Below are 14328 nucleotides of genomic sequence, written 5' to 3'. Positions count from 1 at the left end.
AAATTAGGCAGTTTATTTTTTTTTTTAACTTTATTTTTATTTCTAGTCATAGAAACACAACACAAACAATACAACAGTGCCTTGACAACATCACGAGCCATGCGTGAGTGCAGCTGACATGATAACAAAACTAAACTAAACAAAATTCAATAGGGTCCAGAAAGCTGAACGGAACCAGCCTTTGAGAAACAAACAAAACAAACACGTGGACACCTAAGATAATCCAGCCTAGTGGGAGGTTCCCCTCAGTTAGAGAGGTATCTTGCCACCTCCTCCCAAAGACATCAGACCTTAGTTGTAGCCTCCATCCCATACACTTCCCTCGGCTTCTGTTTCCACTGTGCCACTGTAGGTGGCTGTGGATTCATCCACTTCATTGTTATCATTTTCCTAGCAGTCATCAGGAGAATATGTAGCAAGTGCTTTTGGTCTCTGGTGTACATGCCTTCCCGGAGCTAAATCGAACAGAAATTGACTTGGAGTGAGTATTATATTAAGAACTTTATCTACAAATTTGGCAGTTTTAAAGGTCCAGCGTGTATAATTTGGAGATTTTGAAGAATCAGCGTATGTCCCCAGGAGTAGAGGATATTCTCTGTGTGGATCAGGCAGGTTTCTGGAAGGGTCGCAGCACAGAAGAACAAGTGCTGGCACTTAACACCTTCATCGAAAATGGCTTTGAGAACAGTCTACAGACAGGTACTGCGTTTCTCGACCTCCCAGCCGCCTATGATACAGTCAGGCTCAAAGGTCTCCTGCTGAAACTCAAAAAAGGCGCTCCCTGCCTGGGCAACAGCAACCATCAAAACCCTTTTGACCAACCGGAGGTTCAGAGTTCGCCTCGGACAGAACACCAGCGTATGGAGAACACAGAAAAATGGGCTCCCTCAAGGCTCAGTTCTAGCCCCAACACTGTTTAACCTCTACATAAATGACATACCCAGCACTGAATCCCGCAAATTCATCTACGCAGATGACATCTGTCTGGCATTCCAAGCACCAGACTTTAACCAACTGGAACGGGTACGCACTCAAGAACGTACCAAAACTGGACAGGTACTGCAAAACTTGGCGTCTAAAACCAAGCCCAGCAAAAACTGTCTCCACAGTATTCCATCTCCACAACGCAAAAGCTCCCAGAGCATCCACCTGAGCGGCCTCACACTCAAGCATGCTCCAAATCCAACCTACCTTGGAGTGACTCTTAACAGGACCATTTCCTTCAAGGATCATTCAAAAGGACCTGCGGCCAAGGTGAAGTCCAGAAACAACTTGCTCAGCTAGCTTGTCGGTGCAAAATGGGGTACCTCAACCTCACTTGATGCTTCAAAAGGTTGAAGACTCCCCCCACCTACCATTCCATGGAGACATTTTGCTTGCCTGAGAGACTTTGCATTCGCTAAATAAATAAATACATTTTGAAGAAGCGACAGCAGCATCAAGTGGTTACATTTTAGATTGCTGCGTCTCTCACTCTCTCTCCCCCTCCTGAGCTTGCCAGTGAACTACAGTTGACGGCGCAGCCAAACCTGGACAACTCGTCCACCTTCTTCGCTGGTTTTTATGGCAGTGCAAGATGTCCGCTAACTTTGTGTATACCTCTCTCTATATATGAGAACCGTTCTAATGGCAGGAAAACCAAATTACTTTGATTGCCCACAAATACATTTATACAAGTGTATAATCGTAGTACAGTCTATTAAGCTTTTGCCAATATGAAAATCACAAATCAAGCCAAATAAAATATTACACACTGGACCTTTAATACTGAGATGTGACGTCGGTGTCGGGCGTGGGGGTCCTTCCAGGTAAACACAGAAATACAGCAAAGAGTTTGATCCCTCCGTTTCGCCAACGCCAGCTTTCTCAAGTGGATTTTAACATTTGAGAGGAACTCTGAGGGAAACAAAGTGCTCCTCTACCCAACTCGGCTGAGCAACCGTTAGCATTTTTAAATCCACCTGCCCTCACACCGAGAGGCCGTTAGTTCACAGCACAGAGCCTTTACCTCTAAATATAACTCGCTGCAACCCGCAGGCCTCATCTAAATCTCCTTGACTCCAGCTGTCTCCCATGAGCCGCTGCGTTTCACAGTGCAAGACGGACCCCTCCCTCCATGAGATTTGCACCCGGTAAGCATTCATCTGTCGTTCGTACGCGTCTTCTTCACAAAGTGAGTCACCGCCGACCCGCTGCGAAGGCGCAGTCCTCGCTGGCTTACACAATGTGGGTTGTAAACTTTAAACCTGCACATTGAACTTGTGTCTCCCTCTTCTGGTAGCGAGGGTCACAAAACACTTCTGTGCATATAATAAGCAGGCTCTGGTTGGTTTCCTGTGTACTGAACTATGGAGTTGTTATGTTCCTCCAGTGTCTGTTTCTGGTGTAAAAACTCCATCGTCTCTGAAGAGCCGCCGATGGAAAATCTTTCTACTGTCTTACAGACAGGACTTTGTAGAAAATAAATTATTGATATGTTTGGGTTGTTTTTTTTTTAAAATGGAAGTTGATTTTAGAGTTTTTATGTAGTGGGGAAGAAAGGTCTGTTAACAGGGAGTTTGTGCAGTCCAATGTAAACCTGGAATCAGGGCAGTCTTTAGCAGAAGTGGGAAGAAACGGTATATACACTATACAGTATACATACTTTTACTTTTACTGTTATTTAAGTAGATTTTTTCAGGTATCTGTACTTTACTTGAGTATTGATTTATCTGATGACTTTTTACTTTTACTCCCAACATTTGTACACAAATATCTGTAGTTTTTGCGTCTTGCGTTGGAAAAACATGCTTGTTTCCTTTGGCTTAAAAAGATACAAATTCTCTGTAAAGTAATTCACTTATTATTTATAGTTGCTGCGTGAAGTGGAGCTTTTTTTGAACTATGCTGTTGTGCATTGAAATTTAAAAGTGGATGATATTTAGAGGGAGATTATTTCAGAATACCTCGGCTTTGGGGTCACTGATGGCAAAATAAATATCATTTTTACATTTTACTTAAAGAACCTGTACTTTCTTACTTTCACTTGAGTCAAGGAGTTAAATCAGCACTTGTAGTTTCACCAGTGTATTTTTTTACTCAATTATCGTGCTCTGATCTTTAGTCTTTCAGTATTTTATCAACACTTAATAGTGCCTGGCTCATGGTAGTTGCTCGTGTTTTTTCGGTAGTTTGTTCCCAGAATGGTTCTGGGCTGTGTACAAAACCAATACCACACCAATGCATTCTGGTCCGTAATTGTCTGTGAACTCACCCGCAATGAGAAAAGTCCATCCTTCACCCAAATTATGCACGCGCTCCGCTTGCACGCTCCAAAAAAACAAAAAAACAAAACAAAGTGCGTGCGATCCTGAACATGTTTCATTTGTGATGTCACAAGAGGCACTGACGTTTCTCCCCCTGTAAAGTGACGACGCAAGTTTACGAAATACCTGTCAATATTTGGGCTATTTTCGCAATACCAATCCAATTTTCCTTGGTTAAAGCAGGAGGCCTGTGACAACCTTACAATATTTCATGGACGCAAGCCGTGACAGTCGGGGGGTTGTCTCATGGGTTAATTGGGGCGGAGGGAGGGAGAGGGGGCTCCCCCCCCCGAAGCTCCCCCCCCGCCCCCCCCCCCACCGATGTATTTCGCACACCGGACAACACCCCCCCCCGGGCAGCTTCTGTCTCGGTCGCGGAGAGTCCAACAAAGCGTCGCTTTCAGCAGAGGGCTGAAAAGCCGGGCGACTGTAAACAGAGGGCTAAATTTTTTTCGCCGTTTGCCAACGCGTTTGAGTCGCTCCGGCGAAGGCCAACGGAAAGAATAATGATCTGGAGACGTGTCAAGTGTAGGCGCCGGCCGCTAATGCGAGTCCGCGGCGCTGTGATTGACGGGTCGAGCTGCGAACAGATAAAACCCCCCGACGCTAAAGAAACAAGGGCGTGTGTAACCTACGGATGACAAGTGGCAACAGCCGAGATAATCAAAGCCCAGCGGTGGCACTTTGCATCAGCCGCGTGGAACCCTTCATTTTGTCTGCGTGCGCGCGTGTGTCTGTGTGTGTGTGTGTGTGTGTATGTGTGACCTCTATGTCAGCCTCCACCACCCCACCAGTTTCCTGTTATCTATGTACTTACTCTTACCACAAACACACACACAGACGCGCACGCACACACACTCTCACACACACACACACACACACACACACACACACACACACACGCGCACCTTCATTACTGCCCCAGATAGTGGCATTGGCAACTTGTCACTTGTATTGATTTCTCTTAAACTGCAATTTACATGGATATTTGTGGGTGTCCTGAGGGCAGAGCTGTGGCCGGGCGTCCCCCACCTCCCACCTCCCACCCTCACCCGTCCTCCCCCTCCCCCCCGACCCTTCCCCCCGCCCCACCACCTCTTCCTCCCCCACCCTCCCTCAGGCCAGGGGGGAAATGTTTCCGCCCGGCAACACGGCCTCAAAGTGACTTTTTCCGACTGACACCTCTGTTATTTGTCTGTATTTTTCTTTCTTCCTTTTCTGCAAATGCAGTTTCGCCGTTGAGACATTAAAGCGGGTGAGCGCTTGTGACAGCGGAGGGGAGCGTTTGTTTTGTTTGGGTTTTTTTTTTTTTCTTCTTCTTCTTTTCTTTTTTTTTCCCAGAAAATAACAGCGTTTACAGGCAATTTTTCATCATTTGTTTTACGCCTTGACGTCTCCCCGCTGCACATTCGACAAACTAGTCGCAAAGAAACAACAAAAAAAGCTTAACTCGTTTTCTCATATATTCAACCCATTTTCTCATCTTTTCATCAGTGACTCTGGTAAAGCAGAATTGTGTGAGTAATGATTTAAAAAAAACAAAAAAACAACAACAACCCTCAACAGATCTTCTGAAAACAGAAAATTTAGCCCCGTGTTTGCACCAACCCCCCTGTTAAAATGCTGTTTTCTGTTTTGTTTTTGTTTGTTTTTATCTTTGGTCACCTGGCTGGAGTTGTTGGTACGAACATCAGACAGGTGTGACATCTGGTGTTGTCGTCGAGGCCGCACCAACTGAGGCCAAGGCGCTACCAAGACTGGAGAGCATCGACGTTGAGACAAGACCAAGGCCTCTGAAGACCAACACTGCGTGCATCAAAGAAAAATCACAACAACAGAACAAATGACCAGTTTCTTTTTCAATTTCAAGTTTGCTTCAACATCAATGGGACAGTAACAATTCTTTTCAGTATTTTTTGAAAAAAAAAATATTTTTCTTTAACATGTTGCTGCTTTGCCAGCTAACTTGAACCATAAAAAGCATGGACAAAATGCCTCGGATAAAAGCCTCGGATGTCTGAGCTCGACACTAGAAATACACTCATCGATCTCTCTCATGGTGGTTGTGCAAGAACTCAAAAAGTCCTCAAAGTTTTCATTGCAGTGTCGGCCGAGTGTCGACCGAGTCCCTTGATCAAAAGTGCCGAGTCCGTCCGGTCTGAGGCAGAGATAAAAAAAAAAAAACGAGTAAAAATGCCTCCGAGTGCGAGACTGAGACCCTTGAAAAGTGGTCTCGAGGACTACAACCCTTGTGACATCACGGATGGTTTCCAGAACTGGAAACAGAAGTCTTTATTCCCGGCGGCAGGCGCTCACTGACCGATCAGAAACAACACTGGTTTTGTGAATTCAGTGCAATGTGGGGGACTTTTGCGTTGGATTTGGAACGCAAGCGGTGGCTACTTTACTTCCTCCTGCCTCCCTGCAGCCCAAGCCTGACCTTCCACATTTGAGTCTCGGGGAGTAAAACAATAACCTCGAGCGGCAGGTGGATGTGGGTGTGGGTGTGGGGGAGGGGGTGGGGGGGGACAAAAAAAAAAAAAACCCAAACAAACAAAAAACAGCAAACGATTTCTGAAAGCCTCCACGCTTGCACTTTCGTCAAAAATGTCAAAATGTCACAATCTTCAAACTTTGCGGTCGTCTCAGTTTGTGCTCGCGCCATTGGGACTGCGACCTCCAAGTGGGATTTCCAAAACACAAGCATTTTTTTTGGGGGGGGGGAGGGAAACCAACAAAAACAACCGGAAACTGGACTCTAGTCCATTGAAGGGGCCGATATCCTCCGTCCGTCGGCCCTTTAATATTGTGCATCTCACAGTAATCTTCTTTTGTCGGTGACCTCAGAGCTTGACTGAGAATGAGTGGGGACTTTGCTCCACGTCCTTAATATTAAATCTCGGCGAGGAAACGAGGGGAAAGAAGCCACGCGGAGGACGCTGAGTGTGGAGTTTGCGTTGAAGTGATCGTTGAACGGGTCCCACGTTACACAACAGGCTCGGTCAAACTACGGCCCGGGGGCCACACGAGGCCCGTTAAAGCTTTTCAATCCGGCCTGCCGAACGCGTAGAAATGACACCAACGGTGAGTAAGTCATAAAATAGCTGTATTTCATCCATTTTTTCACTGTTTTAAGAGTCATTTCAATAAAGAGCTGAATACCAAGGGGCTTCACAGACAGATTTTGTTGGAACTTCGGTTCATTTTCAATTGATCAAAGCACGTGTTTTCTACATATCCCATGATACAATTTGTTTTTTCGCCTACGAGGGGGCCCACCAAAACACTCCATCTATCTGCTCCTGCTCCAGGCCCCCACTGTCAAATTGTACGACCAATTGTGGCCCCCACCAGTCAAAAAATTTGCCCACCCCTTTTTTATTTATTTTATAGATTTATATTTTTATTTTTATTTTATTTTTAATCCTGGAGCAGTCTAACATGATTGTAAAAAAAAAAAACCAAAAAACAATTGGGGTGTTGACACTACCCTTGAAGAGGCAGCGGTGACCTTTGCGACCTTTGCCCATCTTTCCGAAAAAAAAAAAAATCCTCCGGCACAGCGAGCAAATCCCCTTTCGAGACTTTCGAGACGTCCCTGCTGTCAGGTGGTGGTGGTGGTGGGGGGGGGGGCTCATCAGCAGGAAATTAAAAGCAAAACTTGGGAGCGAGGATCCGCGCTTCAGGTTGACCTCTGACCTTGCAAAGACCCGGAAGAGACCTGACCCCCCCCCCCACCCCACCCCACTCGACCCCCACCCCGCCACCTGTCACTCTGCTGCCAAAAGAGTGACCGAGCAGTGCGCAGGAAAACGTCCATATGTTCCAGCAGTGTTAAGATAAGCAGGTGAATGAATAAAAAAAAAAAAAAAGGGGGGGGGGGCTTTCGTTCTTTCCTTCCTTCCTTCCTTCGTTGGTTGGTGGGTGTCGCCGGTGATGTCACACCTCCCAGACAGCCGCGGATTGGACCCTAATTAGAAAAAAGCTCGGCAGCGAATGGATAAGGCGTCCTGCATGGCTGCATCCAAAAGTGGATGATGCGTTACCCCCCCCCCCCCGCCCCCCCACAACAACTCCACCCCCCCTCAAAAAAAAAAAAAAAAAAAAGAATTCCTGCAGAGGCGCGGGAGGGAGAGAGAGAGAAAAAAAAAGAAAGAGGGAGGAAGTGTCGTCGAGGAGGAGGAGGAGGAGAGCGAGTGCGACCGCCGCCGCCACGCTGCGCAGCCCAACAGTCTCAGTTGTGCCGCCGCCGGAGTTTTCAGGAGGTTGATGCGGGAGGAGCAGCGACACTCCGCGCGCGCTCCCGACCACCCCTTAAAAAGCACAAAAAGAGAGAGAGAGAGAGAGAGAGAGAGAGAGAGAGAGAGAGAGAGAGCGCGCGAAAGAGGGAGAGAGGGAGAAAAGGTGGCGGGGAGAGAAGAAAGAAAACCCTAGCGACGACAGAGCCCAACTAGGAGAGGAGGGGAAGGAGGAGAAAGGAGGCTGTGGCTGAGCCGCTCCGCGTCCAACCACCCCAAGTTTCTTCCGCGCGCGCCGCTCCCGCTCTTCCGACCGCCGCCGCTGCCGCCGCCGCCGCACGGCGCCGTGCCGCCGACCAACACCACCACCACCACCACCACCATGGCATCCGTGCTCGGCAACGGCGGCCGCGCGTCGGGGGCTCAGCAGGGCAGCCAGGTGGTGATGATGAAGAGCAAGCTGATGATGAAGAGGAGGCAGCGGAGGAGGAGATCCAAGCGGAAAGGTACAACTTTTCCCCCCCCGTTGTTTAAAATACCGCCTCTTTTGTTTGCTTGTGTGATTATTTTTTTTGGGGGGGGGGATTTTTTCCCCCCACCCATCCCGTTGGGTGCACTCGAACCCTTGCTCTCGTGCGCGCGTAACCGGGGGGGTCTCGACCCCGCGCGCCTTCGTCTCTTCTTCCCCTGGAGTACACAAAACGAGCGCGGTTTCTTCCTCCCCCTTCCTCTCTTTCTCCGTTCTCTTTGTTAATTTGCTTCTTTTTTTAAATTTTTTTTTTTTTTTACTCCCTCCCGAATCTTCCGCGTTTCACACGCAGCCAACGCAGATAAAAGTGACTCACGTTCGGATTCACACTGGACTCGTCACCTCGTAAAGTTTGAGTCGGTTCGTCCGCGTGTTACGACGTTGACGAGGACGGCGGGAAGGTGAAAACACTAATTAGCTAAACACTAATTAGCACTGGGTGCTAGTTTCTTTCTCCTCAGGGAAAAACGGCTTTGTTTGCTCGGTTAAACTCATTATTAATTTTTTTTTTGGTTTGTTTTAACTTTGCTCGGAAGAGAGATTACCTGCTTGTTAGGAAAAAAAAAATATCTGCCTTTTTGGGTGTCCAGTTATAAAAACTCCCAAAATATTTAGCAGCAGCTTCTCATTGAAATTGAGAAGCTATTTAAAACCATGAGTATGCCTCCTTGGGGACTGTTTAGTTTTTGGGGCCTTCAAAATAGGAGAGTGAGTGTAAATAACAGTTTTTATATATTTATTTATTTATTTTTTTTTTTAACAAACAATCAAAAAAATACGTCTTTGAAACTTTCAGACACTTCAAACATCCCAGATGTTTTTTTTTTTGGTTCATGTATTGTCTGCTTTATAGCCACCTTCATCTCATCTCATGTCAAGCAGTTTTCTCTGCAATTTAAAATAAAGGAGTGGCTTCAATCCAGCGGCGACACATTGACTTTAGCTGCTCTCAAATAATAATAAAAAAAAAAACCTGCTGTGACTTCTTCACTCCGGATTTAAACCGTTTTGTCCTTCCTTTTTTCTTTTTCTTTATTTGTAACCAAGGAGGGAAAAATTGCGACGGAACCCCTTGGCTGTGCACCCGTCCACGTCACCCCCTGTCACACCTCAGACGGCCTTTTTTTAAAAAAAACAAAACAGTATTAGATAATTAGAACAGTCACGATTAACAATGCTGTTGATTGCTGTTAAATCCAAATCTGCGAGCGTCTCGTCTCCTCTCGGTGTGAAGAAAGAGAGCGTTTAGAAACATAAAGAAGCGGCTTCGCTTCTTCACTCTCAGCTTTGAGTTCAGCGGCACATTTTGAGATTCTTCTTTGCTTTTTTCCTCTTGTATTATTTCCTTCAAACAAAAGAAATTTTGAATTTGAAAATCCCCCCGCCCCCCGCCACCTTCGCCCCCTTCACATTTTCCACCTCTTCTCCTTCCTCTTCTCCTTTTTCTTCTTCTCCTCCTCCTCCTCCTCCTCCTTCTTCCTCTTCGAGAGCCAGACAGCAGAACCGAGCTGAATAAAACAAGCGAGTGAAGCTGATCTCCTCTTATTTATTCATGCGCGTAAGCGATGATAAGCACAACTGTTGGCTGTTTGTTTCTGCTCGAAGACACCGACTGCGTGGCGGCGGCGGAATATATGGACCGACGCTCGGAGCGTGTTGACGTACCTGACCGCAATTGAAAATGCGTAACGAGCGTTTTCAAAAAAAAAAAAAGAAAAGAAAAAAAAGAAACACTTTGCCCTCCTCCCCCTCCTCCCCCTCCACAGACGAGGCCGCCGCCGCCGCCGCCGCCTCATTTCCATCACTGCCACCTCGCGCCTTTTAATAGCCCGAGTAATTGAGACAAGGGAGACAATACATAAAAAATATAAGCGCCGAGGCTAAATGTATTTACATAATGGGAAACGACAAGAGTTGGTTCCGCGACATTAAGCATTGCATATGAGTAGCGGCGGCGGCGGTCGCGCAAACGTCGGCCACATTAGCTGACGGGTGGCGGCGGGGGGGGAGCGGAGGGGCTGACGTGTGTGTGTGTGTGTGTGTGGGGGGGGGGGGTCTCGCTTGCAACCGGCGGGGACGGCTGATTTATCAGTGCTGCTGATAGCGCGGCACATTTAGGCGACCAGTTTTGGAGGGGAAGGGGAGGAGGAGGAGGAGGAGGAGGAGGGGGCTTCAAATGAACCCTCTCTCTCTCCCACCCCCTCCCCAGTTCTGCGGAAGGCTCAGCCACTGTCCGTCCGGCCCCGCTCTCTTTTTCTTTTCTCTTGACAATCCTCTTTGATTATTATTATTATTGTTTTTTTTATCATAATTCAAATTTTTATTGATCTTTTTAAGCAACGTAGAAAAGAAAAAGAACAGCAAAAAAAAAAAGTGCAGGTTCATTATACATACGTTGTTTTGTGTGTGTGTGTGTGTGTGTGTGTGTGTGTGTGTGTGTGCTACATCCATGACAGTGTCATAAAATACGATTATACCGACTACGCCGCACAAACAAACACGAGAGTCCAAATATGAAAAGAAGAATAAGAAGATTTGGACTTCTTCTTCTTCTTCTTCTTCTTCTTCTTCTTCTTCTTCTCCTTCTTCTTCTTCCTTGCCTTTCTTTCACTTTATAAAGCGTCACAGCTCCGTCGGACGCTGTTCCCTCAGATTCAGCGGGAGGGGATGGGGGGGGGGGGGGGTCACTGACCTTTTAAATTTTTTTTATTTTTGCATTTCTCAACATCTGGGACGAGGGGGTTTTAAAAACTCGATTGAAGGTTGTCATTTCGTCCTCCTTTTACACTTGAAAACCCTCAGAAGAAATCGCACAAAGCCGGATTATGAAACTTTTGTTTATCGTCATCATCACTGGCATTTTCTTTTCTTTTTATTCCCCCCCCACCCCATCTCCCGTCATCAGCTGAAAATGCCAACTGATTCTCATCTTGATGTCCCGCACAATTATTGTTTTTGTAGACAGTAAATCCAAAAAAAAAAAAAAAAAAGGGAAATAAGAAAATCAAATCCTCGGGGGAGGGGGGGGGGGGGGGATTATTATTGCACGGCATTTGGGTCCTAATCCCCTCGAGGGGTCGTTTTACAGATTATGTGCAGATGAACTCCCTGAGAACCTTACGTGTGTGTGTGTGTGTGCGTGCGTGCGTTCACAGCGTTTAAAAAGCGCAACTTTTCATCAACGTGTCCGACTCTGAGATTGTTGCCCTCTTTTTTGTATCCGAGCGCAGATTAAAGATTTTTTCGCTCCGCTTTTTCTCCTTCTCCTCCTCCTCCTCTGGATTCTTACAAACGACTCGAACGCGTCAGCGTCCCGTCCCCCCCCCCCGACCCCCCGCGTTCTCCGCGTTTGACCTTTGACCTCGGACGTCGCTCCCGCGGAAGGGACTCGGGCCGCCGCTCCTACATCACACGATTAGTGGCTGCAAATTGAAAAAAAAAAAAAAAAAAAAAATGAAATGAAAAAAATAAAGTTGGACACCTGCGTGTGCGGCGGCCCAGTCAAAAGAATAAAAAAACAAACAAACAAACAAAGAAAAAAAAACCCAACCCCACACCTGCCGCAGCCCAAAACTTGCTCTCTTCAATTCACGGGGTGGCTTTTTTTTCCTGCTTTTTTTTCGTTTTCTTTTTTCCCCTCTATTTTACAAACAGCTGATAAAGCATTTTGTTTGTGTGTTTTGTGGTGTTTCACATATATATATTTATATATATATATATATATATATATATATATATATATATATATATATATGTATATATATATATATATATATATTATATATATATATATGTATATATATATATATATATGTATGCATATATTTTTGCTTTCTTTTCCAACCGACCAACCCCACTTACCGTCTCTGCCGCTCGGTGCTCGTCGCTTGCAAATGTCGGGATTGTGGCGAATAAGAGCGAAAACGCACAAAAAAAAAAAAAAAAACCAAAAGGCAAAAAAGCAGAGTGGCGTTGTGGGAGGGGTCTTGGGGGAGTCAATTTAAAAAAAAATATATATATATATATATATATAATTTTTTTTTGCGAAGCCATCAGCCTGTCTGTTCTGTGTGTGTGTGTGTGTGTGTGTGTGTGTGTGTGTGGTGGTGGTGGTGGTGGTGGGGGGGGGGGGGGGGGCGTTAGGAGGGCAGAGGATGAAGGTTATTGGCTCCTTGCTCGCTCGCCGCTCTGGTCGTGGGGGAGGGGTGTGTGTGTGTCTGTGTGTGTCTGTGTGTGTCTGTGTGTGTGTGTGTGCGTCGGGGGATGAGGAACCCGAGGCGGGTGGATGCGTCTGACACGCGCCTGAACCTTTCGCCCACCTCACCCACCCTCGCTCGCTTTAAAGCTCCTGTCAGTGAGGCTCGGCATTTTTTTTTATTTCATTCATTTACAAATATATATATATTTTTTAAGCAGTGAGGTCAAAGGTCAGGGAGGCCGGAGTTTCCACCAGAAGCGTTCCTTTCTGTTTCCTTTTTTTTTTTTTTTTTTTTTTTTTTATTCTGAAAGGTGGGCAAACTTTTTGACTGGTGGGGGGGCCACAGCGGGTTCTAATATTTGACAGCTGGGGAGCCGGAGCAGCGGCAGATGGACGGAGCGTTCTGGTGACCCACCTCATAGGAAGGAAGAATATATCATGTAGAAAACACGTTGCTTTGATGTTTGTTGAAAATGAACCCAAGCTAAGTTCCAACAAAATACAGGGATTGCGTTGCATTACTCCGTTGCTAAGGAAAAAAAAAAAAAAGTAGTCGAATTACAGTGGTGGATTACTTGGTAATAGATTACTCGCCAACTTTGAAAATGAACCAAAGTTACAGCAAAATTCTTGAAACCTCACGGTGTTTGGCTCTTTATTGAGATGACGATTAAAACACCCAGCAAATGGATGAAATACTGCTATTTTACAACATACTGACTGCTAATATAATTTCATCAAGTTCGGCGGGCCGGATTAAAAAGATATAACGGGCCGTATATGGCCCCCGAGCCGTAGTTTGCTCATGCCTTGATGTTGCATGTACAAAGCATGTACTTTTTGGGCTTTGAGTTTGAGTCTGCAGCGGATGTTCCAGCGTGTGATGCAACTTAAAAGGCCCAGTGAGTGAAATGAAATGGGTCCAAAAAAAAAACAAAACAAAAAAAAAAACGACATAGCGTCGCTAAAAATAAGCAAATGCCATTCGCCAATAAAAAAAAAAACCTGAAATCACAGCTGGAATGCTGATAATAATCAAACTGGGCGTCTGTTAAAAAAAATAAAATAAATGAATAAAAAAAAAAAGAGGCATTGACATTATTGCTGTTATATGTTTTCTCACCATTAGATGCGATGAAGTCTCACAGGCTGCGGCCTTTCAATATAGAATTTCCAGAAAAAATCCAATGTTCCCAGGGAAGCAATGGCTTCGATTTTTGCAACTCATTTGGAGCGTGACACAGAATGCGCCTCTCGGCTAATGCTGGCAACATCCCCTATGTAAGTAAGGTGCATTCACAGCGTGTGTGTGTGTGTGTGTGTGTGTGTGTGTGTGTGTGTGTGTGTGTGTCCAGGTTAGGACAGCCCAATGTCACACGGTCGCCTTGTTTGTGCAACTGCTACGGACTGAATGTGTAAGAGAGCAGGCGTGGGGGAAACTACGGCCCGGGGGCCCATTCGCGGCCCGTTAAGCTTTTTAATTCGGCCCTCCGGACTTCAGGAAAAAAATATTAATAGTAAATGATGAATAAAATAGCTGCATTCCATCTATTTTTTGTCAGTGTTTTAAGAGTCATTCCAATACCGCGAGGCTTCAAAGACACAGATTTTGCTCAGTGTTGGCGAGTAATCTACTACTAAGTAATCCACTACTTTAATTAAACTACTTTTTTTTTTTTTTTTCCCGCAATGGAGCAATGCAACGGGATCACTGTGTTTAGTAATTCTATCGTAATTACTTCGGTTACATTGATTTGCTTTCAAAGCAACATGTTTTCTAAATATCCCATAATATATATTTTATTTCCTCCTATGAGGTCACCAAAACACTCCATCCATCTGCTGCTGCTCCGCCCCCCCCCCCCCCCCCCTGTCACATTTTACAACCCGTTGCAAAACAACACGACTGCTCCCGAGCAAACTACGGAGAGCCCCAGTTTTGTCTCCCAGAGACGCTTCGGTCATTTCCGCCGTTTGTTCCGTCACGTTTGTTTGCGTTGCGCCGACGATAACCGACCGCATTAGCGGCGGTGGCGAAAAAACACCGCTGGCATTTAT

The 14328-nt window shown here is 45.9% G+C and overlaps 1 protein-coding gene across 1 annotated transcript in view; it reads left to right on the top strand.

Annotated features, from left to right (window-relative positions):
* Window positions 1-7724: 7724 nt before the first annotated feature.
* Window positions 7725-14328, top strand: part of adarb2 (adenosine deaminase RNA specific B2 (inactive)) — a 178197-nt gene continuing 171593 nt past the window's right edge. The window contains exon 1 of the mRNA XM_076043147.1: window positions 7725-8049. Within this exon, the coding sequence (XP_075899262.1) occupies window positions 7926-8049 (124 nt within the window). The 5' untranslated portion in view covers window positions 7725-7925. The remainder of the gene's footprint in view (window positions 8050-14328) is intronic.

This window comes from Nelusetta ayraudi, unplaced genomic scaffold (assembly GCF_046127955.1).
Source record: "Nelusetta ayraudi isolate G7.1 ecotype Tasmania unplaced genomic scaffold, CSIRO-AGI_Nayr_v1 ptg000073l, whole genome shotgun sequence".
Classification (NCBI taxonomy): domain Eukaryota; kingdom Metazoa; phylum Chordata; class Actinopteri; order Tetraodontiformes; family Monacanthidae; genus Nelusetta; species Nelusetta ayraudi.
This window is presented reverse-complemented; position numbering and strand designations above follow the sequence as displayed.